The 27,575-nt window shown below is 40.5% G+C and overlaps 1 protein-coding gene and 1 non-coding gene across 2 annotated transcripts in view; one reads left to right on the top strand and one right to left on the bottom strand.

Moving 5' to 3' along the window:
• LOC126188809 (atrial natriuretic peptide receptor 1) overlaps window positions 1–27,575 on the top strand; it is a 783,072-nt gene that overhangs the window by 667,206 nt on the left and 88,291 nt on the right. Inside the window, exon 22 of the mRNA XM_049930422.1 lies at window positions 3,855–4,029. Coding sequence (XP_049786379.1) covers window positions 3,855–4,029 — 175 coding nt within the window. The remainder of the gene's footprint in view (window positions 1–3,854; window positions 4,030–27,575) is intronic.
• On the bottom strand, window positions 18,172–18,245 carry Trnat-ugu (transfer RNA threonine (anticodon UGU)). The gene has a single exon. It is a non-coding gene; the product is annotated as a tRNA-Thr (tRNA).

Genomic DNA, 27,575 nt, shown 5'->3' with positions numbered 1-27,575 from the left:
TAAGAGTTCCTGCCAAATAGCAGAATTTAACCTAACAGCATTATGTATTTTCAGAATTCGCATCATGTTCTTACGCCAGTCAAGCTAACTATACCCCTAAGTCTGCAGTCAGCGTCTGAGCAGTATACTGCTATCATCTCTATGTCAGAACACTTTAGACTGGTACACAAATAACATCTATACATCAGTTTACTGTAAAGTTTGGGGTCAATGGAAGTATCCGGTTCCACCCATCTACTTTGAGCTGTGACATAAGAGTGTTGCAGTGTGTGACATCATTACGGCATGGAGTTTGACTTGGTTGTGTTTGTAGATGTTGTCTTGTTGTGTCTGATGGTGCCCTCTGGTGGTGGTGGTGGTGGTGGTTGTGTTGTGTGTGTGTGTGTGTGTGTGTGTGTGTGTGTGTGTGTGTGGGCGCGCGCGTGCGCACTGAGTGTAATGTGCTGTATTGGGTTCATTTGAGCCTTGGTGTTGGATGTATGAAGTCGCTGGCAGTGTTTGTAGTTCAGGACAAGGTTTGGAAGCTTTTTCAGTGAGTTATCAAATACATATTTTTGTTTATGCATTTGGCATTTTTGTTATGTGTTATTGGTTTGCTGTTTATGGTGCGATAAGACATTTAATTTGTTGTGTGGGTCTGTTGTTAGTTATGAACATGACCATGAAATACAGGGTGAGCACAAAGTCTTGCCCTGATTATAACAATTTATTACAGAAAAACTGTTTGACATAATAATTTACATTTGATGCCATTACATAGGTTAGTGTTACTACTTCTGTCACAGTACCCACAGCAGCTTGTATCCTAGCCTTCAGTTTGTTGATGGCAGCAGCTGGTGTGACGAAGACTCTGTCCTTTATATACCCCCATAAAAAAAAGTCAAGGGGTGTAAAGTCTGGAGAGGGGAGTAATGTCTGGATCAGTGGATTGGAAGGAACAGTCCAACACCCTGGTCATCCCACATCTGAATATTACATACTTCGCCCTATTTCAGTTGCACATATCCTGTGGCTGACTGCTATGGGGACATTCCAGCTACATCAATGAAATTACAAAAGTAATCAGGATAATGAACAAGTTGCAACTAAGGAACACTGCCATCTCCTCTTTACCGTGCTCCAGATATTAATTGTAATTAATCTATTCATATACATAAATTTCACCACCAGAGAGACAATACACCCTCACAATTCCAGAGACAAACTGAATCTTGATATACTGAGACACAGACTCACAAAGACTGCAAACACTCACAAAATAGCGTGTTTAAAACTTTCTAATAATCTTCCAATACCTGCTCAGACATTGCCCTATAATATTTTCAAAGTTAAGATTTGTGATTCGTTACTCAAATCCCCATTTTACAAGATAGCCAAATATTTGAAATAAACATAATTGGCATTAGTACTTAAGGATATTTCTAAAATATATGAAACTGAGTTGTAAAAACTTCACTGTAAAAATTATTCTTAATTGCATTTATAATATTCAAACCTATTCTGCTGTAAGGGATCAGTAGTGAAAAAATTGAAACTGAAGAAAGACAGGCAAGGTTTGGGAAACAGGGAGACTTAGAAAAGTCATCCAGAACCCCAGTCAGGGGAGAGAAACCAGACGGAATGAGAAGGAAATCATTGTGCAAGAGTTAAGAAAAGCGTGGCGGTGGGTGGGTGGGATTCAGACAGGTCATAAATTAAGAGATAGAGAACTAAAAGTGAAGAAGGAATAATTACTGAGAAGAAATGCTGAGACCAAAGCAATAAACGTAAATTAAGGCCAGGTGGGTGGTGAGAACTAAGAACATGCTGCAATGCCAGTTCCCACCTGAGGAGTTGTGTGTCTGGGGGAAGAATCCAGATGGCACATGTGCTGAAACAGGTGCCGAGGTCAAGACTATCATGTTGTAGAGCCATGTTCTGCAACAGGATATTGTGTGATGCCAGCCTACACCCTCTGTTTCTGTCCATTCATCCTGACTAGTAACTTGGTGGTAGTTGTACTAGTGTAAGATGAAAAAAGTGTTTACATAACAGCTGGTACACAACATGTGTTGTTTCACAGGTGGCTCCTTGTTTGTCAGTGGATGCAAAAATAGAGTACAAGATAATAATTATGAATATTATGTCACCTCTCTGATTTAACAACCAAAGTACATCCCCAGCTAGAAAATATGCATATGAACTTTAAAAATGGTTATACAACTTTGACACCATGTTTAGCCCACTGTATGTTTACTAAACTTTAGATATAGTAATGTGAGTGGATTTACAGCATTTCATGCCTACTGTCATAGTTAATGTTTAATAAATGCATTTAGAAAACTACGTTCTTTGTGTTTGAATCACGCATAACATGTGTCAGCAATCAACAAGATAGATTTGGGAAACCACCAAAGCAACCTCAAATTGGTCAGTACAACTAACTTTTAACAGCCTTGAACTGAACCAAGGTGGTTCTCGTCTCAATAGTTTGGACTAATATTGTGCCAGATGTGCCAGCTGGACTGTTGAATTTGTAATTTAATGACTGCAAATGGCAAGATGTTGCACCCCAAAGACTTTGAGAAGGTCCTTGTTTGTGGAGTGGAAATCTTTTTGTCTTTGAAATTTCATAGTTTTCCCGTCCCTTCTAATGCAGAAAATGGTATTGTCTCTTTTTAACAGATGGTCCACTGATGAAGTACAGCTGAAAACATCTACTTCCCATTCAGGTTCTTATCCATATAAACACTAAGAATTTAGAATATGCTGTTTGATTGACTGATTTACTCTCATGCATGATTTATAATGATGTAACCAGGCCTTGTGCAGTACTGGACTGACTGTATTGTATTTTACCGAAATCCAGTGACATTTTAAAGTGTTGAAGTTACTTTGTTAGGCTCTGTTATAATACTTGCATCACTGGCAATGAGAACTATTTCTGCTTCTTTAATATATTATGGAAGAACAGCAGCAGATCCAATATTGATTTCTGTGGTACACAAGTAGTCGTATTCTAAAGATACCATTTCATTTCACTGAAACTTCCTGGCAGATGAAAACTGTGTGCTGGACCAAGACTTGAATCTCTGTTCTGTCTGTTCTGATTAAGCATTAGGAAGACTGGGTACTTTATTTGTAAAACTGGCAAATCTGATGATATCTGAGAACATCACTACACCACAGACTGAAAGCAAGCCACAATGAAGTGATTGGAGAGGCAAGCTGGCACCAGTAAAAGCCAGGCCATGGTCACCAGTAAAAGCCAGGCCATGGTCATCTGATGGTAAGTTCATGGCTGCAGTATTGTGGGAATGCAAAAACTTTCTGCTGGCCTGTTTCCTGCAGAGACATCAGACCTTTAACACCCCCTACAACTTGATGTTACTCACAATATTTAAGCTGCCTACCCCTTATAAAGGCACTGCATATAGATCAGAGGAGTGTTACATCTCCACTACAATGCCAGGCCTCACATTGCAACACTAAGCGAACAAAAATTTACCAATATGCACTGGACTGTCCCTGACTGTCCAGTTTACAGCCCAGAATTTCATTGAATGACTTCTGTAAGATGATTACTCAAAGAATCTCTTGGTGCAGAGCACTTCTTCATCAATTTGTAGATGCAACTGTTTGCTTAAATTGGTTTTCATTATTTTCTTCCCCTTCCCATGAAAGTAGCCTTAAAAAGTTAATTGGGGATCAGCAAAAATGCATCAATAAGATGGGTAATTATGTGTAAAAACAATAAAGCAGTAAATTTGATTATTTTTTAAAATAAAAATGTTATTACTAAAGGCTCATTTATTTTTGACCTAAACTCATACATTGTTTACAATTATGAAACTGAAGTGTTTGTTGGGTTTCAGGTGGAGACAATTGGTGATGCCTACATGGTTGTATCTGGTTTGCCTAAGAGGAATGGAGATGATCATGCAAAGGAAATTGGATTAATGGCTATTGCTATCCTAGATGCAGTGAAGTCTTTCACGATAAAGCATCGTCCAGACACACAGCTCAAAATTCGGATTGGTATACATTCAGGTAAAAATTGAACAACTGTCAGTGCAGTTGTACATGTGACATTCAAATTAGTAGATACTTAGGTACTCTGAAAAGCCCTGTATGCTGCATCGTGAAGGGTATTTTATGCCACATAGTTATTCACTCTCTTTCCACATCCATTTATAGTAGCACGACGAAAAATGATCATAAGCATCTGTATAACTAGGTCTTTTACCTAGTCATCATGAACTTCACATAAAATATATTGATCGAGGCAGCAGAATTGTTTCAGAGTCTAATAATATAATATAATATTTATTCAGCCTAAAGACTTCTATGAGTGGAGTGCTACCTTTCTATTACTATTAAAATTACACTGCTGGCTCTTAAAATTGCAATACCATAAAGGTGGCATGCAACAAACCTCAAACTGGAATGATATGTACTACGTGCTTGGACATGTAAACGGTCAGTGTTTCAGCACAATCACAAAAACTATTTAGAAATAAAACCATCTACAGTCTGTATATAAGTGTAGTGTACATAGTTCGGCATAGTCAGCGCATACACTACTTTCCCACTAGAGCGCGCCCCGCTAAGCACAACAGCGCAGGCGCAGCGCTCGTCCGTCTCTGCACTACGAGATGGCGCTATCTGAGAGACGGACCAAATTCTGCTTCCGCCGATCCGCGCAATAATATGTCACACAGCCAATGAGATTGCTGCTAGCGTAGAACCTTTTCTCCTTGCGGATCACACTCGCGCAATGATACATGAATGCGCAAGGTATTATAATGAGTGTACAGACCTCCGATTAGTCAGTCTGCATTTGTCTGTACCAGTCTATAGTCAAGTTTCAGTCTGCGCCTAATAAAATTATCATATTCCTATACATAGCCATGAAGAGAAATGTATAGACACTTTGTCAAGTATCAGAGGTATGTGAGAATAAGATTAACGTACCAAGACCAAAGGAACTTCAGATTGTCAATTGTAAACAGCATCCAGAATCAAGTTACTTAATATCTATGATTTTTATTATTTTAATAAATGTGTGTGAAAATTAATCAAGTTCTGTCTAAAGTTGGTCACCGTCAATCTGCTACTCTAAGCGTGCGAGTGGCATTTCTATCGTTTGACCTAATGGCAGAATATAAGACCACGAGACATATTGCTGACACTCGCCTACTTTGTTACAGCGACAAGTCAAATAATCTGATGGTGTGTGTACCGAAGGTCTTACAGTACGCACACCACAATAAGGAAATGTTACATAGTGGGTTTCTTGTTCACAAATGCATTTAAATTTTGGCTGTTTGTGAAAATGCCATTGCTATTTGTGTTGGTCGAAGTCCCATAGCTCAAGCTAACATACAGTCAATGGTTTCAGGAGGCCCATACTCAATTCCACACAGGATGTCAATGGCCCTAAGCAGCTAGTGGACCAATATATTCTTCACTATGCCACGGAAGATTGTACATTTCCATCATGTACTTTGTGTCACAAAATAGGATTGTTTGCACCAAAACACATACCCATACGGAGTCCCACAGATTGTCAGCATGGTTGGTTGGTTGGTTGGTTGCTTGGATTGGAGAAGGGACCAAATTACACTGTCATCAGTCCCTCTGACCTTGGAATAACTGAAACTGATAAAACCTGACACTATAAGAGGGAACTACAATGACCATAAAATTACAAATGATTGGCAGAGAAGGAAGGAAGAAGGTAGAAGAAGAGAGAAGGGAAAGAAAGTGACAAATGACATGAGCATGAAAGAAGAAGCACAGGTAGACAAGATAGACACTAAAGATAAAACAGACCCCATAAGGAAGGGAGTGGGAAGGCACAGGGAGGGGTTGAACCACCAAGCCCAGTCAAAGCCAGTCCAATCGGGATGAAGGGGGGAGAAAGATGGCCTGCCATCCCCTCCACCCACCAATAAGGTTGAAGGTCCCACCCTTAAATATAGCGATAAAAACCCCCATCATGAAGAAACCATAAAATGAGATCAGCCACTGAGGCATAGGCAGCTAACGCCAGGGGTAGTGTGTCAGGAAAACTGAGAGTCCATCTCAGGGCAATTAAGTTGGGACAGTCCAGTAAGAGGTGAACCACAGTCAACATCGATCCACAATGACAGAGAGGAGGGTCCTTACAATGGAGGAGATAACTGTGAGTCAGCCAAATGTGGCCGATGCAGAGCCAGTCTTAATCAGAGGCCTGTAAGGAGGACCACCACATAGTTGTAGAATCCTTTATTGCCCTGAGCTTGTTCGGCGAAGGAAGAATGTACCATTCTGCACTCCAAAGTCCCAATACCTTACGACATAATGCTGGGCAAACGTCTATTTCTGGAATGCCAATAGCAAGGGATGGCCGGTTAATAGACAATTTAGCCTGTCAATCGGCACCTTCATTGCCAGAGATCCCAACATGGCTTGGGGTCCAAATGAAAACCACTGAGCATCCACGTTGATCAAGGAGAGAAAGGGAGTCCTGGGTAGCTATGGCCAATGGGTGATGAGAGAAGCACTGGCCGATAACTTGTAAACTGCTCAAGGAGTCACTACAGATAGTGAAAGACAGTCCTGAGCAGAAGCAGACATGGTCCAGTGCGCACAGAATGGCTACCAATTCTGCGGTAAAAACACAACAGCCATAGGTGTGAGCATAACCAGTGTGACCAACAACCATGGAGCTTTCAGTATAAATCACTTCTGAACTCTGGAATGAACTGTGGAGACAGTAGAATTGGTGGTGAAGGGCCTCCGGAGGGACAGAATCCTTTGAATTGATGGGGAGATCAAGACAGAGCTGTGGCCAAGAGATGCACCATGGAGGGTTAAGAGGAGAAAATAGGTGGTAACTGTAAAGGGAAGTGATGGAGGTCAGAAAAGAGCGACTGAATGTGGGCAGCCATGGTAAGCCCACATCGTGGCCGCCACCGCATGAGGTTGATCTCCGTGTCTAGATAAAGGAGACCATAATTAGGGTGCTTTGGGGTGCAGTGAATGCGGAGCACGAAAGATATAGCTGTTGGCGCAAAACTTGCAGCAGTGGAATCCCCGCCTCTGCAAGAAGGCTAATTCACGGGGCTAGTCCGGAAGGCACCAGTCGCAAGTCTTCCCCACAAATAACTGTCCTTCCCAGGGCAGTAATCGTGTGACTACCCCAAAGAGGGTTGTGGGTGTTAAAGTCCCCTAGAAGCAGCAAGGGAGAACGGAGTTGTTGAAGAAGGGTGGTTAGGGCAAGGGATGTGGGCAGCCTGTCAGCCGGGAGGTAGAGATTACAGATTGTGATTGGAGTGGCCAGATGGACCCTGAGAGCGATTGCTTCCAGAGTGGTATGGAAGGGAACCCATTTACTAACAATGTCCTTGCGGACCAAGGTGCAAACACCACCAGAAGCCGAAAGGGGCCAATTTGGTTTCCACAGAAAGTGTGGAACCCACGAAGGGTGGGTGAGTAATAATTGATAAAATGGGTCTCCTGGAGAGCAATGCAAGCAGCAGAGTAGGAAGAAAGAAGGCGCTGCAACTCCAGGAGGTGACACAAATATCCATTACCATTCCACTGAAGGATTCTCAAGCTGGAGTCCAAATGGGAAGTGAAAGGGCTGGAGTCGGTCATGCTGCCGAGTAGCCATCCGCCAGTGATAAGGATTGGGTAACGTCCATATAGGTGGAGACAGACACTGTTGGTTCATTGGCTGGAGGAGGGGAAGGTGGCACCTCAGGGGGTAACAGAGGGGCCTTTTCCTTGTTCTTTTGTTTCTGCTTCTTCTCTAGTGAAGGAAGAGGAGTCCCGGGAGGGAGTTCCAGTACTGGCAGCTGCCGAAGAAGGGGAGCATTTCTCCGGCGGAGGAGGGGGAGCAGCACCCAAAGGGGTGGGTACGGTTACTGATGGGGAGGGGAAGGGGAGTGGGAGAAGGAAGGTGGGGAGGAAGTTGTTGGGTGAATGGGGCGGGGCTTGGAAGGGGAGAGCGTAAGAGGGGGAATGGACATAACTGAAGCAAAAGTAGAAGTTATAGGCACAGGATGGAGCCAGTCATACTTTCAACAAGCCTGTAGGTAAGTCGATCTAAGGATCCATCTTTCTTTCATATACACCAGGCATGCTGGAGAATGTGGAGGATGCTGCACAGTACAATTTACGCACACTGGTGGGAGACCACAGGCACTCACCTGTGTCCAAACCGTAAGCATTAAAAGCATCTCATCGGTAGTGGAATGTAAGGTTTTACATAATAGTGATACACCAACACCTTGGCCTTCTCTGGGAGGGTATCCCCCTCAAAGGCCAGGATAAAGGCACCTGTATAGATGTGATTGTTTTTAGGGCCTCGTTGTACACAGCGGATAAATCGAAATCCTCACCGCTCGAAGTTTGCATGGAGCTCCTCGTCAGTTTTGAGAAGAAGATACTGGTGGAAAATGATGCCCTGTACCAAGTTCAAAGATTGGTGAGGTGCAACAGAGACTGGGGTGTCACCGAGATGGTCACAAGCATGCAGGGCTTCAGTATTGGGCAGCAGAAAATGTCTTTATGAGCAAAGAACCAGACTGCATTTTATTCAAGGATTCGACTTCGCCGTACTTATCTTCAGTCACCTCCATGGAAAGCAAAGGCTTGGTCATGGCAAAACTTTCGCCATCTGTCCTGGTACAAACCAGGTACCGAGGGAAAGGTGCAACCCAAGCTGGCGAGCTTGACCCTCTTCCCAAGGGTTAGCCAAGGGGGGGGAAGGCTGAAGGATCAGTAGGAAGAGTGTCATGTCTTGTATCACTCTTAGAGATGGCCACAGAATTGCCAGGATGTGACGCTTTTGTCGCTTCATGTGCAAGTTGTCTGCCCTAGTACCATCCACTCCAACCAGGGGCCCGCCCCACGGGTGCCACCCAGCCACAGTAAGGTCCGTCTGGCATGGTGGAAATTGCTGGGAGTTCTGATGCCCCAAAGTGATGAGCATCGACTCCTTGGCATACATGAGGCATTAACAGCTCAGGTACTAGCAGTGTGATCCCTTTGTTGTCAGGGCGCTCAGCCAAGTGGGTACTTAACAGCCCCACAACACCAACTGGCTACTGTGCTGGTGACCTAGCAGGAAGGGGGCCAAGGTGCAAGGGAAAAAGGGAGGGGAGGGGGAGAGGACCCTGCACCATGGTAACTAGGTTGGGAGTTCATCCCTAAATGGCTCACACTAAACAGAAAATGTTGGAAATGGAGGTCAAACCCCAAGGGAACCAAAATCACCGAAAAGGAAATGGAAACAGCAAACTAAACATTAGCAAATACCAAAAAGCAAAGCTGAAGGATGGCCAGGTTGATATAAATAAGCCCACCAGGAGCGGACAGGGAGAAAGGAGCAAGGACAGGGAAGGTAATGCAGTTTGGAAAAAGGAAGGAGACTGCAATAGCTCGGGGCCCCGTGCATGCCACATATACCATATACCCACAAAAGGGACTGTGAGCCCCCTTGGGCAGGGGGGAGGGGCGGAGGGAGGGGATGTCAGCATGGTGATCATTCTTGCTGCTTCCCTGAAGTGTTAGCAGAGAGAGGCATATCAACAGTGGTGATCTCAACAACAACACTGGTCTTTTTTAGCTATGCCCCAATTCAACATATAGCATCACACTGGACTTATCCATGGATGGAGGCTCCGATGAGAAAGTACTTTTCCCTTTGTCATTGTTATAATGGCCCCAGGACCTGGTATGATGTTACTCAATATGATCACCTTTGGTTTAGGTATCTGGTAGTTTGGACAGCAGGTTTTACATTTCTGGCATATTTAGGCTGGTGTCTGTGCTCTATCCTCAAGGCCGCCTTGACAGTACCTTTCAGTAAGTTAACACAAGACCACATGTTGCCTGTGCTTTGCTGACCTACCTCGATACAGAAGATGCTTGTCTGTTATTGTGGCAAGTATGATTCCCAGATCTGTCACCTATTGGAAACATTTGATCATGGGTTGCCAATATGCTGGCATGCCACAACTCATTAGGCACTACAGTTGATGAATGCCGGCATATAGCTGAAGCAGCATGAAATGAAATACTGAAACCTGCCATCCAAGTGCAGTTCAACTCCACTATGTATACAAAATGTCTCACCCTGTATATCCCCACATCACAAACATATGCAAATATTCTTTCTATTATACTGCATAGGGACAATAAGTTAAACGTTGTTATTTCCTGTCTTTCATAATTTTGCAATTTTAGTAGCTAGCAGCATAACCTGAAGTATCTGTGAAACATTTTTTATTGAAAAATTGATTATTTTCACAGTAGGATCATGTTGATTAATCCCTTTGGTATCTATCTTCATATTTATTTTGTAAGTATCCAAAATACGTAAGCATTACTCAGTGTTATAACTGATTTGCTATTCACATACACTGCAATCTCCCAGATTCCTGTCCCAGTCAGCTACACTGTCCCGGCTCTGCAGCCCTTCTAGGGTGAGGGTTTGTGTCAGATGGAGTATGAGAGGAGCACGGAGATAGGGAAGAAAAGAGATGAGTGTGAGTGGAGGGAAGGGAGGCTGACAGCTGAAAGCAGTTGCCAGTATGGGAACATGGTAGGTATGTAAAATTAGTGAGCTTGTCCTGGCACAAGCAATAGGAGTTGCCTGGAGCACACATTGAAATGGAAGAATGGGTTGGTAGGGGTAGGGGAATGGAGAAGATAGACCAGAGCAGTGCTTCATTTCTAAACTTTTAGGTGCCGGAACGCACCCCCTTCTACCACTTCCTCCAATCCCCCCACCACCCCGCCGGCCAGAGAGAGAGACTTATGATAAGACTTAGAATGAGAAATCAGTTTTTTAGAAAATACTGTTCTGAAATTCAAGTTTTTAAACCATAATATCTTATCATAAACATAACACCACAGGGTTTCAATATAAACAACAGCTGCCACTGCCTGCTGCCATACCAGTGTCACTTTGCTCCATAGTTCTGCTTCATAATAGGGTGTATACGACATGGGACAACCGGGAGATCCAGGAAAAACCCAGGAATTTTTTCAACCGGGAAAAACCTGGGAATTTTTTACAATTCCGAGAATGTTTCATTGTTTTAGTTTTCAGTTAAATTTTTGTGATTTTGACTGGTAAGAACCAATAATCCAACAAAGGATATTACTGTATCCCGCGTCTGCAGGATAATACTGCAGCAAGAGGAAGAATAAACGAAAATAAAACTTAAGTCACAAAGGAAATCCACTATACACAGCAACAAAACATAGTGCTCATACAAGCGTCTACAAACAGCAAAGTGTGTCAAAGGCTTTAGAAAGACTATGCACTGATTCATAATGACAAATTGCCTCCGATGAGCGTGACATGACAGCTGTTGACATTAGATTTGTTTGAGCAGTTGCAGGAGGTATCTCGTGCATGCGCAATCGAGTCACATATGGGTAGTACCTTCTCCTGCTTCTGGCTATGGATATGTGGCTGGGTGCCACTATCTAGTATTGCCCTTGTTCGGAAATATCGTAGATCCGGGTCTGATGCACAGAGCAGTCTGAGTTGTAGTGGGGAGGTGGGTAGTCTCTACATGGCATGCATTTAGTGATTTTCTGTTTCCTCTTCATTTATTACTCCCACATCAAATGAATACAAACCAGATTTCTATGGCCGGGAGCTGTCAAATGAATTAAAATACGTTCCCATAATTACGGAAGGCTAAAATATGTTGTTATTTGCAGGTTTTACATCCACGTTTCTGAGAGTCAACATGAGATAATACAGTACTGGTACTCAAGAAAATTTACATCCGAATCTGGACATACAAATGTGCACTTTAGGCCCAATTATGCATTTTAGTATGGTTCAGGATAGTGTCCTCTGATGTCTTGTTTCTTTTGTGACATAGTGCAAGATCTTTTAATGTTTTACACGTATGAACATATGGGCTTCCTGTGTCATCGTACCTGCACAAGGGCGGTGATGCCTGTTATCTGGCACTCTGTGCAACTGCTGAAACGAATCAGCTTCTAACAGGTCACGGGAAAACATTGCAGATGGTGGTTTCAAAAGCATTACTTTCAAAGTAAATTTCCTTTTACACAAGATGAACTATATGTGAGCATGTATGAAGAATTTCTTAAATCACAGAGCATTTGACTCTCAATTATAAATCAACTCTTTGAGGACGACCATCTAGAAGAATTTTGAGTCCAGAAGATCAGACATTTACGTCGTTATTAAAAATTTTACTGGCATATTTATGTGATATATATTAAAGTGTAACACGCACAAAAAAGATCAACATTATATGTGGAAGCTTAGCTTCTCTTGCAGCTTATTAATCTTTGAGAGTACGATTATATGTGAAACCTCTGTTTTTCTTGTAGCAACACTACGTATATTAATCTAAACCATCAACTTTTCTTATTTGTGTGTTCACGCTATTTAAGAGTGATTTTGCTATTGGCTGACTACATCAATATGCGGCGTACATGTTGCTGCTGCTGCACATCAAAGATCTTTCCAAACACCCCCTCCCCCGACGTTTCATTTTCTAAAGTGCTAAGAAATACTACGTCAGCATATAAAACCATAAACATTCAAAAGACTGATAAGTTTTACAGTGCCGAGGAACAGTATACTCTCACATAACATGGGGAAAAATGTATTTTCACCTGGGAGAAAGTGTATTTTCAACCCAGAAATTCGGGAATTTTTTTCCTTGTCCATGTATACACCTTGCATATGTATTGGCACAAGTCGGTAGCCTTCATGACTGTGACATGTTTTCAAATGCTGCCAGCCACAATGTTCGAACAGTTGCTTTGTACCTGCTCTATGAACATGTGTTCAGTATTAATCAACAGGGCATTAGGTGGTTAATGACGATAAAAGATATTCCTGCTCTGCAGCTGATCATTGCGTCATGCCTGAGTCGCAAGATAAAGATAAAACATTCCCCCCACCTCACCCTGAGACTGCTGTAATTTTCCTCCTCTCCTCTCTCCACATCATGTTACACTGCAATGGGGAAAGACTATGTGTAATGTTCTTCAGTCAGATTTTGTCATTTGAAGCTTTCACAATAGTGAGTGAAAAAGAAATCACAAGTTGTATTTATACAGGTAATAAATAAATTCGCTTCTAAATGTGAAATATAACTAATAGAATAAAAAATATCTGTGACTTGCTTTTACACTCATAAAATAATTAAGTAGTGTCTACGTTACTAGCCAAGGAAAAAGATCTTTACCATTTAATTAACATGAGACTATGTGTAAAAACTGAACTGAAAAACCACTATTGTTGTTTGTAAGTTTTGGCAGCCTTGACACGATTCTACTCCGTGGCGCTGCTGATCGGGCCAAGCAGTGGGTTGCCGCGTATGAACAATTGGCACATAACTTCAGCATAATAGTAACAATGGCAGCAGCATCAAAGCTGGCCGCAGTGGTGTTAAAACCACTCACAGGAACAGCAGCACATGTTGCCAGTGGTGGCATGATGATCCGTGCCTTTTGAATGCTCAGACGCGCAGAGAACCGATTCTCATGGTGTCGTGTGGAGAGGCCTTTTGCACTTACCTCAGAAACTCAGTTCCAACTCTTTCTTTCTGAATCTACTGCTTATTTCTCTGTAGTCAAACTAAAACATGAAGCACGCTTGAAAATGCCAATGAAAGTTGTTAAGCATTGTAATTTGGAAAGTAATTCTGAATCTATACGGAATGTAGGCCTAACTGCTGTTGTGACGCTGCGCGACGCCAAAACATTGTATTCAACTATTGTCAGTACTGTCTATCAAATCGCTCAATAAACATTACCCTTTGTTCTGCTCATGCTATTGAATATACATTATTGTAAACACAGAACACAGGCTATGACCCCATAGAAATTAGTTTAAATAAAATTACTTCTATAACAAAACTGTAATGCAGTTAAGTTACAATATGCCTGACCATAAAATACGCTCCAACAGGTATTGTTTCTAAATGAAAATAATAGTTGTGGAAAATGTCATGTAATTTAAATATTTCAATATCTTGCTCCCGCAGTGCATAACCAGAGAAATGCTTTTTCTGTGTATAGCACAGATTCACACAAAAATAATTTACTCAAATATATACAAAAATTAATTGGTGGAAAACAATTATGAAAATTCAAGGATGGGAGTTTGTTGTCAGTAACAGCAATTAAAGAGAGATCTGATAAAAAAAAATGACCAATTTTATTCAGAACTAACCATTAAACTGGGAAATTCTGTGACACTATACACTATGTTATAATAATCAGAAAATGATAAACTCATCATAGACATGAAAGATTTGTTCTTTGCTATAAGCCCATACTGTCTTTTAACAGAGAAAAACATATTTCATGAGTAGCTGCTGCAAACTGAATATTTATTAAACCACAAACAATCAAAGGGGCTTGTTGTAAGTGTTAACACATTTGCTGCAATCTGACTGAAAAACGTTTTACACATAGAATACATCTTGTAGGAAATGCAATCAACACTTTTGGCATTGGGAGAGAATTATTACAAAAATAAACATGTGCTTAAATTAAAATCAGCTACACAGTGAAGTCGAACATTTCAATCAAAGTCACACTGATAACAATCATCCATCTTTGGCGAATATTTTACAAAAATATCAAAGCTTCTTGAATTTCATTATAGCTCTGTTAAAATTACTTTTTCACTTCCACTAACATACTGCATATATAAAAAATTGGTTTGTACGTGTTGTGTACATAGTTCCGCGTAGTCAGCGTGTACACAAATTTCCCACTAGAGCTATAACCTAAACGGCTGAACCGACTTTCAGGAATATAGCTAAGAACGACCCGGTTAAAACAGCTTTCAAATAAAAAAACGGCAATAAAATTGGAAATTTCGTTTGAGAACTATGTTGGGGCAGGCAGACAGACTTACGGGTCATACATGTATACCTCCGTTATGCATTGGCAGTTCAAATTTGCCCCCTGTGGGAGCTCCCCTCTATTGTATAGTGTCACTCATGTTCTAATAAGGGTGCAGGCAGATAAAGATTGAAAGATCAAGAGTGCCGTGGACAAAAGGACGTATTGGCTTGAAAGGCTGCCAACTTTTAGTCATGCATGCTCCAATGCACATTTGCTTAGTAGCTTTGACATAAATTATGACTTGGAATAAAATGATTTCGTGAAAGCACATTATACAGTTGTTCACATTCAAACAAGACTTACGTTATTTATTTCTCATTGACACACACAACATGAGACATTGCCTTGCTACTACGTCGCTGAGGTTGTTGGCAGTCATAAACAAAAGGCAATATGTACTGATCACAACTTTGGAATGATACTCAACTTATCTTGGGTGTAAAACAGACTCTCTCTCTCTCTCTCTCTCTCTCTCTCTCTCTCTCTCTCTCTCTCTCTCTCCATCCTTTCTTTTTCTTATTTTATGCAAATCTATTCATCTTTCCATATGATTATACATGTCCATACCCATCATAATCGTTTTACACATTCTGATCTTTATCTGCCACTACACTTTTTTGGCTCTCCTACTTCCAGTGATAAGTTAACTGGGATTACTGGCCAGATTGTCACTAACTTATTACTCAGATGAAGATTTTCAATTAACTTATTTTCCTCTAATGCTTTTTTCAATACATCTCAGTTTTATATATAATTTTTTCGTGTACTATTTATCGTTCTTTTGTAGTACCACATTTCAGATGCTTCCAGTCTTCTCAAATGTTCCCTTAGTTCACTTCCATACACTGTTGTACACAAGACATGTATTTCACGAACATCATCTGCAATTCCTTGATGCCAGATGAGTTGTTTCACTGAAAGTATTTTGCATATGTCACTTTGTCTCTAATGTGTACAACACTTCTACTTTTTTGAGCAGCAGTTTTTTTCACCAATTCTATTGCCAGTTGCTGGCATGTTTGACAGTAAGATCATTAGTGCCCTTCTAAAATTGCTTAGAGCACTTCACTTAAGGAGCACATTGTAGCATCAAAATATGACACAATAGAAAAGGAGTTGAAGTCATTTACAAATACAGAAGTATTTCAAACTAAAAACATCCAAAAATAATTAAAAATACTGTCTTTAATATGTAGATAGTTACAAGCATTTTGGAAAAACATGATTTTAACCTTCCTAATAGATTAAGGATTAATTTTGTTCTCTCACATAAACTGAGAAGTTGTTGGACACTGCCAGTGTCATCACTTTTCATGGAGATAATAACACTAGCGACATCACTTGCCTGTTAGCATATCAACCAGAATCAGTCCAAATATGCCAACTGTTACTGATGGTTATTCGCTATCCAGGAGGAAGTCTTAGGTGAAAAGGTAATTTCATGTATGATAATGAGCCAGAATACTTTGTTCCACCTGAATGACTGAATCGTGCTATGCCATGATCAAGTGGTTCATTTATTAATGAGATATTATTCATCCTTATTTTCTGCCACTATCTCTCACAGCTCTCCATAAGTGTAGCAGTAGCAGGGTTGACATGCATAGTTCACCCTGAATTTACAAGACATATGGTTTTCAGGCAACACAAAGCTTTCAATGGCTTGCAAGCTGGTGTTGAGGGAAAGTGGTTGTGAGTGGTATTCATCATTGATGAATATGACCACACAAATTTCAGTCATTTCCTCAGTAATGCCATCCTTTCTGTGTTAGATTATCATCTCTGTGCACAGGAACAACAATTTCTTTAAACTTAGTATCTTGGAGACCAAACCTTGTTTGTGTCAAGAGCCTCTGTTCTTCCACATGAACCTGGAATCCATTTGCATTCCACTGTAATACAGGTGACATTTTGGCAATGAGATTTTTTCTTGTACTTCTCTTCCACTGCTTGCCATTCAACAGATTTAATCCTCCAAAGCTTTGTAAAGCTTTATGTGTGCACCTACAGAAGTGCTATCATCTCTTTTTCAGTATCATAAGGAAAACATTATTTTGTGACATTTTGTTCATTGTAGCTTTACAACCAATTTTTTCTGTAAGATTATACTTCCAGTACCTTTTGTTAGCAGGGTCAGGTGTTTATGCTCTCAGTGTGGTACATCCATCCAATTGGAAACATTTAATTTTAGAAAAGAAAATAATCATGAACTCATTATTTATTGGCTAGCTCTATCACCAGTGTTTGACCACTGTGCCAAACAACAGATATCTGGAGCATGGAGGACAACATTCTAGTATAACCATGAAATCTTTCACAATGTGTTAGTTGTATAAATGTTCTGATGCATTTTTAGTATTAATTCTCTGCACTGCCAATTCTTAAAGGCATATATTATTATTATAATGTCTCTACTTTGTTGAAAAGCAGTACATACTGACTTCTGAAATGTCATGCAGCTCAACTTCTCATAGAGAAACAGGAGAGTTACCATAGAAATCAGGCCTTTCTATGGAAGTGTTGAATTTAAACCACTAGCAGAGGTCACTATGACTACACAGATTTACAAAATATAATCAAGACACACTGTTAATCGTATTGGCTCTCTAGCATACAGACAGGCCAAATATTTAACAGACTTAATGGTGTCTACTGTTGGCCATTGTGACTACCTCATTATGAATTCTTGGATGTTTGTTGATATGATCAAATAAAGATATGTGTAGACTAAACATTGCACTTTATTTATGAAAGTGTATATTGAACATGGATTGAGTGTGTATATCTATGTCTACAGGTACATGGCTATTCTGCAACTCAAACTTAAATATTTGGCTCAGAGTTCATGAACATTTCCAGACGATTTCTTGACCATTCCACTGTCCACTAGCATGTGGAAAATATGAACATGTACTGTAGACCTTTCCATTACAGCACTGTTTTCTCTTACTTTATTATGATAGTAATTTCTCCCTATGTAAGAGTGAATCAACAAAATACTTTTTTCAATCAGAGGAGAAACTTGGTGACTGAAGTATCATTAAAACAAAAAAATGCTCTTGTTTTAATGACTGGACCCCAAATCACATATCTGTAGCACAGGGTCATGCATTCTAGTTAAATTGCTATCCAGATGATCTCCTAAATTGTTATTGTTGTTATGTTGGTAATCTGGTGCCTTGTTTCATCTTAGTCATTGAAGTAATAAATAATAATTAACTGAAACCCTCAGCCGACAGGTGTTAATATACCTCGAGGGCGAGAGTTGAAAATGTGTGCCCCGACCGGGACTCGAACCCGGGACCTCCTGCTTACATGGCAGATGCTCTTTCCATCTGAGCCACCGAGGACACAGATGAATAGTGTGACTGCAGGGACTTATCCCCTGCACGCTTCCCGTGAAACCCACATTCCCAACTGTCCACAATTCTACATATGTAATGTACCTAATAGATATTTGCCCATCCACTCATTACTCGTGCACACTTTGGCAATTCCCATAAGAGTTCGGGCAACCTGTGTGCATTCGCACAGATGAAGGTCAATGGTTGGGTAGCCTTTAATTATATATAGGAAGATAGTAACTGTTCTCGAAAGAAAAGAAAGGCCATGAAAGAGGAAATAAAGTGTTTCCAGAACAATAGTGTTCGGGAACTTGTGGTCTCACCAAAGAGTAAAAGTATTGTATGTAACAAGTGTGTATTTAAGTAAAAAAGGAATGGAGATGGTACAGCACTCTATTGCTGGACTTGTTCGTAAGGGTTTACTCAAAAGTCTGGAATAGATTACAATGAAATCTTTTCATCTATTGTGAGGTGTACAGTCTTTTCCTTAGTTTGGCTACAAATCTCAACATTAAGAACTACCATTTTGTTATTAAGAGGAGGAAACTATTCTCATGAAGTAACCAGGTTGTTTTGTATAAAAAAGGAATGAGGTAAAGTCTATAAACCACACAAGGCCATTTATGGTTTAAGACAATCATCTAGACAGTGGAATGAAAAGGCAAAATGTGTACTTTTAGACCTAGGATGTGCTGCAAATACCGATGAAGATTATGTGATCATTAAAAGGTCAGGTTGAAAACATGCAATTGTTGCTTTGTAAGTAGATGATTTTTATGTCTTTTGTAACAACAATGAGATGAAAGACTATGTGTATCAGCAACTATCTGAGCATTTTGATGTTCAAGATTTAGGAGAAGCAAACTCCTGTCTAGGTACCTTTGTAAGTAGAAACGGGGACTAACGTAATTTAAAACTTCACTAGAAGAGCTATTTTGCAGATGTGTTGAAACGTTTTAATATGTGTGATTGTACTCCTGCAGGAATGATAAAGGTGGCTGTGTTAAAAATTTGCGATGTACAGGGGTGATAAATTTCCAGTGCCATATCAGGAACTTTTGGGATAAATAGTCTTCACAGGTTTGCCATCAGATCACATTGTGCAAATTCCACAATATTTCCTCAGAGCAACAGTCCTACATCTTCAGGTGGTTCAACCTTGCTGGTAGCTAGATATGACTGATGGTAACTGCACACTGAAACCCTGTTTCTAGAACATGTACGCAAAGAATGCGCAGGCACGGAAATCATGCATGTGTAATGATTTGCAGATAGATGGTGTGATGCTCAAAAGCCCTCTGCTGAAAACTGCAGAGTGGTTCTGCACATGCACTGTATGCTGTGTTTACAAACAGTGCAGCCAAATGTTACTAAAAACAGTCTAAACCAATGTTATGATGGGTCTGTTATAAAAAAATCTTGATTTTCATATTGCGATTTAATAGCTGCCGATGTAGGGTTCCAGGCTGTGTTCAGCTGAAATCTCACACCCCTGTTGATGAGATTATTGGCTGCACAGATATGTATTGCTTCCCTAATGACACAATTCCAGAAAGATGATGCTGGGGATAAAACTTCTGTCTGTTCACAAATCGTACGATGTCCTGTATTCAGACAGTGTTCCACAATTGCCAACTTTTCTGGTTGATGAAGGTATGTATGACACTGTTGTTCATTGTAGCATTCCTGTATTGTGCGACATGTCTGGCCTATATATGCTGCCCCATATTTACAAGGAATCTTGTACACACCACATTTATTCAGGCCAAGATCATCCTTAACCAAACCCAACAGGTTTCTCAGTTTTGCAGATGGTTGAAATAATGACATGGCACCAAAATACGGCAAAAATGATGAAGTATCTTCATTCTGCTCTATAGATTGAACTAGCTTGGGCCTGAATGCATTACATATCTGTCTCTCAGAATAACCATTTTGTTGGAACACTGCCTTCAAAAGTTCTTTCAGGATCAGATATCACATGTATTCTATAAACTAACATAGGTAATGCACTACCATATTGTGCAGGATGATGGCAGCTTGTAGCCTGCAGATACAGATCTGTATGCATTGACTTGAGGTAGATGCGCTGTGTCCCAAGGTTCCATCTGCTTTCCTTCACACCAAAACATCAAGAAAAGGTAAAGTGCTAATCTTTTTCCACTTCCATTGTGAAGTTTATATTTGCATGGAGTGAATTCAGATGCTGAAGGAATGTAGGTTCAGTATCAAGTCCATGTGGCCACACCACAGATGTGTCACCCACATACCACAGAAAACAAGAGGTTTGAGAGTGGTTGACTGTAGTGCTTTTTCTTCAAAGTTCTCCATAAAATAATTGGCCACCACAGGAGACAGAGGGCTTCCCATGACAACACCATCCATTTGTTCAAAATATTGGTCTTGAAATAAGAAGTATGTTGAATGTAGCACATGTTTAAATAATGCTATTATGTCCTTCTCAAACATGTTGCTAATGAGCTATAAAGAGTCCTGCAAGGGCACCTTTGTAAATAAAGGCACAACATCAAAACTTACTACCAGATCCGAGAATTGCACTCTAAGAGTTTTTCAGTTTTTAAACATTGTATAAATTCTGTGACTGCCATTAGAATTAAACGACAGGTAAGTGGCAGCACTGATGAGAGAAAGGGTGCACAATACGTATCAGGAATTGTCCTCGGTATCCAGAGAATTATGATCACTCCATCTGAAGATTTCCGTGAACCATTCAGCAGTATCCTGGAACAGGGTAGACAGTGCCACTTGGGCACTGTCTGATTGGACTGATTGACAAGCTAAGGTTCATCAGATGACAAAATATGATCGATTTGAAGCCTGAATGCAAGAAAACTTGCCAAGATGATGTACCGTGTTTAATCTCATGGAGAAGACATTGGATGATGATGCAGTTTCGGTGTTAGAGAAGGGTCCGAATTTTGCACCGACGCCAGGGACCATTCCCACCCGTCATGTGATTGGTGGAATAGAGTTTCGAAACTTTCTAACGATGGAGCCAGAGAGATTAGGTCTGTCACATGCCACATGTTGACTCAAGCCTCACCTAAGAGGTCCAACTTTAACATCACCTCAGCTGAAAGAAATGCTCTACAAGAATTAAGAGGAGACCATGACATCACCTGCCGCAGTGGAAACCAACAGGCACAGAATATAACAGCAAGATAGACTAACTGCTCAACAATCCTGCATACAGTAAATTAAAAAGTGATATAACAAGTAGGATCCAGAGAAAGACAATGGAACTTATCAGGAAGAGCTCGATTTCAGCACAAGTTGCTAAGGGTTTGCATCAACAGGCTTCAGTTCCTGCTAGACTCTACAGCCTACGAAGATTCATAAGAATGGGGTGCCTCTCCATCCCATTGTAAGTAACACAGGAGAACCTACTTATTTTGTTGCCAAATATCACCACTGGGACTTCTTGTAGGCAAGGATGATCATCATATTCGAAACTCGGAAGATTTCATAGGTCACCTGAAAACTCTTAGATTGCAAACATCAGATCTCTTAGTAAGTTTCAATGTTGTCTTTATTTACAAAGGTGGCCTTGCAGGACTCTTTAGAGCCCATTAGCTACATGTTTGAGGAGGACATAGTAACATTATTTAAACATGTGGTTACTTCAACATACTTCTTATTTCATGACCAATACTTTGAACAAGTGGATGGTGTTGCCATCGGAAGCCCTATGTCTCCTGTGGTAGCCAATTATTTTATGGAGGATTCTGAAGAAAGAGCACTACAGTCAGAAACTCTCAAACCCTCTTGTTTTCTGTGGTATGTGGATGATACGTTGTGGTGTGGCCATATGGACTTTCTACTCAACCTGCTTTTCTTCAGCATATGAATTCACTCCATTCAAATATAAACTTTACAATGGAAGTGGAAAAAGATGGGACTTTACCTTTTCTTGATGTTTTGGTGTGAAGGAAAGCAGATGGAACCTTATGACACATCATCTACTGCGCCTGGTGAGTGAAACACAACATTTGAAGACATTCATCTGACAAAATGGTTATTCTGAGAGACAGATATGTAATGCATTCAGGCCCAAGCAAGTTCAATCTATGAAGCAGAATCAAGATACGAAGACAGCCACCAGTTTGGCATTTTTGCCATTTTGTGAAGAATCAGTAGAATCCTCAGAAGAAATGGCATTAAGTGTGTTTTTCAACCATCTGCCAAACTGAGAAACCTATTGGGTTCATTTAAGGATGATCTTGACATGAGGAAATGTGGTGTGTACAAGATTCCTTGTCAATGCACGACAGCATATATAGGCCAGGCTTGTCACATAGTACAAGAACCCTGTGATGGACATCTGCATCATACACACCTTCATCAATCAAAGACGTCGGCAATTGCAGAACACTGTCTGAATATAGGACATTGCAAGATTTGTGATAAGACGGAAGTTTTATCCTCGGCATCATATTTCTGAGACTGTGTCATTAAGGAAGCAGCTGATAATCTCATCACCAGGGATGTAGGATTTTAACTGGCACAACCTGGAACCCTTCATCAGCTGCTTTTAAATTACAACATGAAAACCAAGATTTTTCGATAACAGACCTGTCATAACATTGGTCTAGACAGTTTTTAGTGAGTAACATATGGCCACACTGTTTGTAAACACAGCGTACAGTGCACATGCAGGAGAGAGTATAGCACCATCTATCTGCAAATCATTGTGCATGGGTGATTTGTGCACCTTCGCAGTGGTCTAGAAATGGGGTGTCGCTGTGCTGATACCATATGTCGTACCTAGCCAGCAGCAAGGTTGAACCACCTAACGATGTTGGACAGTTGTTCTGAGGAAATATTGTGGAATTTGCATAACATAATCTGGTGGCAAACCCGTGAAGTCTATTTACAACATATCTGCCGGGAAAGCTTGAAGAGCCACAACTTGTGAAGTGTTTGCTGTATTTTAGTACTGGTATATCTTATCCAGCAAATATTTTAAGCCAATATAATTGTAATTTCACTAGTGTGCATTGGAGGCAGTAAAAATAGTCTGTTATCTCAACGGTACTATGGACTACAGCATTATGTTGAAAAAGTGATATGCAAATTTTTGGTTTCAGTTATTTGATCAGTTTTTGTAAGTGGTTGAACTACTGTGTTCTCACAATATGAGAGTATTTTTCTGTTGGGGAAAAATATAAATTCCTGGGGGAGGAAGAAACTGAAGGATGTCGGAAACTCAACCACTGAAGCTGAATATGAAACTTTAAATTCTGCAACTAAAGGAGCACTGTATTTGAGACAGCCAACACAAGAATTCTTAAATCATCATCATCATCATCTTTTAAGACTGATTATGCCTTTCAGCGTTCAGTCTGGAGCATAGCCCCCTTATCAAATTTCTCCATGATCCCCTATTCAGTGCTAACATTGGTGCCTCTTCTGATGTTAAACCTATTACTTCAAAATCATTCTTAACCGAATCCAGGTACCTTCTCCTTGGTCTGCCCCGACTTCTCCTACCCTCTACTGCTGAACCCATGAGTCTCTTGGGTAACCTTGCTTCTCCCATGCGTGTAACATGACCCCACCATCTAAGCCTGTTCGTTCTGACTGCTACATCTATAGAGTTCATTCCCAGTTTTTCTTTGATTTCCTCATTGTGGACACCCTCCTGCCATTGTTCCCTACTGCTGAACCCATGAGTCTCTTGGGTAACCTTGCTTCTCCCATGCGTGTAACATGACCCCACCACCTAAGCCTGTTCGCCCTGACTGCTACATCTATAGAGTTCATTCCCAGTTTTTCTTTGATTTCCTCATTGTGGACACCCTCCTGCCATTGTTCCCATCTACAAGTACCTGCAATCATCCTAGCTACTTTCATATCCGTAACCTCAACCTTGTTGATAAGGTAACCTGAATCCACCCAGCTTTTGCTCCCATACAACAAAGTTGGTCGAAAGATTGAGCAGTGCACAGATAACTGTAGATCGTAGCTGAGCGCTCACTGCATTAGCTTTGCTACACCTCGCTTCCAGTTCTTTCACTATGTTGCCATCCTGTGAGAATATGCATCCTAAGTACTTGAAACCATCCATCTGTTCCAACTTTGTTCCTCCTATTTGGCACTCAATCCGTTTATAATTCTATCCCACTGACATTACTTACGTTTTGGAGATGCTAATCTTCATACCATAGTCCTTACATTTCTGATCTAGCTCTGAAATATTACTTTGCAAACTTTCAACTGAATCTGCCATCACAACTAAGTCATCCGCATATGCAAGACTGCTTATTTTGTGTTCACATATCTTGATCTCACCCAGCCAGTCTATTGTTTTCAACGTATGATCCATAAATAATATGAACAACAGTGGAGACAGGTTGCAGCCTTGTCTTACCCCTGAAACTACTTTGAACCATGAACTCAATTTACTGTCAACTCTAACTGCTGCCTGACTATCCATGTAAAGACCTTTAATTGCTTGCAAAAGTTTGCCTCCTATTCCATAATCTCGTAGAACAAACAATAACTTCCTCCTAGGAACCCGGTCATATGCCTTTTCTATATCTATAAAGCATAGATACAATTCCCTGTTCCACTCATAACACTTCTCCATTATTTGCCGTAAGCTAAAGATCTGGTCCTGACAACCTCTAAGAGGCCTAAACCCACACTGATTTTCATCCAATTGGTCCTCAACTAATACTCAATACTCGCACTTTCCTTTCAACAATACCTGAGAAGATTTTACCCACAATGCTGATTAAAGAGATACCTCTGTAGTTGTTACAATCTTTTCTGTTTCCATGTTTAAAGATTGGTGTGATTACTGCTTTTGTCCAGTCTGATGGAACCTGTCCCGACTCCCAGGCCATTTCAATTATCCTGTGTAGCCATTTAAGACCTGACATTCCACTGTATTTGATGAGTTCTGACTTAATTTCATCCACCCCAGCTGCTTTATTGCACTGCAATCTATTGACCATTTTCTCCACTTCCTCAAATGTGATCCTATTTCCATCATCATTCCTATCCCATTCTACCTCGAGATCTGAAACATTGCTGATCGTCTTTTCACCTACGTTGAGCAACTCTTCAAAATATTCCCTCCATCTGCCCAAGGCATCCACAGGATTCACCAGCAGTTTTCCTGACCTGTCCAAAATACTTGTCATTTCCTTCTTACCTCCCTTTCGAAGACTGCTAATTACACTCCAGAATGGTTTTCCAGCAGCTTGACCCATAGCCTCCAACCTGTTTCCAAAGTTTGCCCCTTCACAATGCAAATATACTGACACAATCCTAATTTTCTTGCTAGACACTGTCAAATCTATCCACATCAGTCATTCGTTTACATACCTTACTGCAACTATGCTGGGTTCCATTTCTTTCCTGATGTAAAGCCCGACACCCCATTGTGCTATTCCTGCTTTGACTCCTGACAGGTAGACCTTGTATTCTCCCACTTCCTCTTCTTTCTCACCCCTTACCCGAATGTCACTAACAGCTAAAACGTCCAGCCCCATCTTACTTGCAGCCTCTGCTCGCTCTACCTTCTTCCCAGAGTAGCCCCCATTGATATTAATAGCTCCCCAGCTCATTACCATTTGTTTGCCAAGTCGTATCTTAGGAGTCCCTGGTTTGTCAGTTAGAGGTGGGACTCCGTCACCTCCAAAGGTCCGAGGCATTTTGCTCTGATTGTTGCCAGCATCATATTTAAAGTACCAGGGAAACAGGTTGCTAGCCTTACTTGCCCCAAGTCCCATTGAGTTTTACCCCTAACGGTTGACGGACTAACCGGTGGATTTGATAGTCTTTGCTGTATGAGCACAAACATGACACGGCTCAGAATATGTCCGAGATGCCCAGCCTTATTCCAAAGTAACTGGTATCCCAACTGTCGGGACCACTTACTTGGCCACTCATACGTTGCCCGTGGTTCATGAACTAGGACATGACTACAGGAACCCACACCATGAACCACGAATTCTTAAATAATAAGCATAAAAAATTTTATATAATTTTTCCTGTGAAAAACAGCAAATTACACTGTCACAAAATCCTGTGTTGCATTCTAGACTGAAACATGTTTGTGCTAAAGGACAAGTCATTAGACAATATGCAGAAAGAAGTGAAATTGTTGTTGAGTACTTGAAGTCAAGGGAAATGTTTGCTGGTGTATTAATGAAACCACTTGGTAAGGAGCAACTCATGTATCCTATTCATAAATTGAAATTGTAACCATATTACGTGATACTATTATTATGTTGGTAATATGGCACCTTGTTTCATCTTTGTCATTGCCATCTACGAGCCATGGGCTACTTCTGAGTCATTCTTCATGTTATCTGTGTATGCAACATTTCATTTTTGTGAATACAAAAATTCTGAACAATGTATTTGTTGTGAACATAAATGTATTTGTTATTTATATTTATCATCATAAACCACATGTGCCAACTTTCCAATCTTTAGGAATGAATCTTTTGTTGAGTGAGAAGTTGTATATGATTGCTAAAAATGAGGCTATTTACCAGCATATGCCAAAAGGAACCTCACTGAAATACAGTCTGGACCAGAGGACTTGCCTTTACTAAGCAACTTAAGTTGCTTACCCACATCAAGGGTATCTACATTTACATTGTTCATTTTGACAGCTCTTCTTGATTTGATTTCTAAAAATATTCACTGTATCTTCTTTCATGAAGTTATTTTTGGAAAATCAATTTAGTGGCACTTATTGGTAACGTTACAATAGCTATTGTGCTGTGAAGGTACTGATTGTGTCTTGCAACTGGTATACTTTACACATGATCAGAATCTTTTTGGGTTTGTTGCCAAATTTCTAAAGAGCATTTTGTTATGGAAACTATTAAAAGCATCTTTCATTGAAGGCCATACTGATTTTCAAGAATCTGTAAATCACTGCCACTGTCAAGATTTTGGTTCTTTTAAAAGTGGCATGTATTTTTTCATTGATGTGCAACAATGACCTGACTTTTTTTTGTGTACTATGGAGGATTTTTCTGCCTCCTATCAATTTTCTTAGTATAAAACCCTCAATTTTGGTAATCTATATTCTTCTTAATTTAAAACATATCTGGTTGATGCTTAAATGGGAACTGACTTAAGAAGATGATGTGGATTTTTACCTGCCTTTTTAAAAGGATACATGTTCAATTTATTTTGGTGGATTTTTAAGTTATGGTAACAAAGATTAGATGGGTAGATCACATAACTAATGAGGAGGTATTGAATAGAATTGGGGAGAAGAGGAGTTTGTGGCACAACTTGACAAGAAGAAGGGACCGGTTGGTAGGACATGTTCTGAGGCATCAAGGG

The sequence above is a fragment of the Schistocerca cancellata genome, chromosome 5 (assembly GCF_023864275.1).
Source record: "Schistocerca cancellata isolate TAMUIC-IGC-003103 chromosome 5, iqSchCanc2.1, whole genome shotgun sequence".
Classification (NCBI taxonomy): domain Eukaryota; kingdom Metazoa; phylum Arthropoda; class Insecta; order Orthoptera; family Acrididae; genus Schistocerca; species Schistocerca cancellata.
This window is presented reverse-complemented; position numbering and strand designations above follow the sequence as displayed.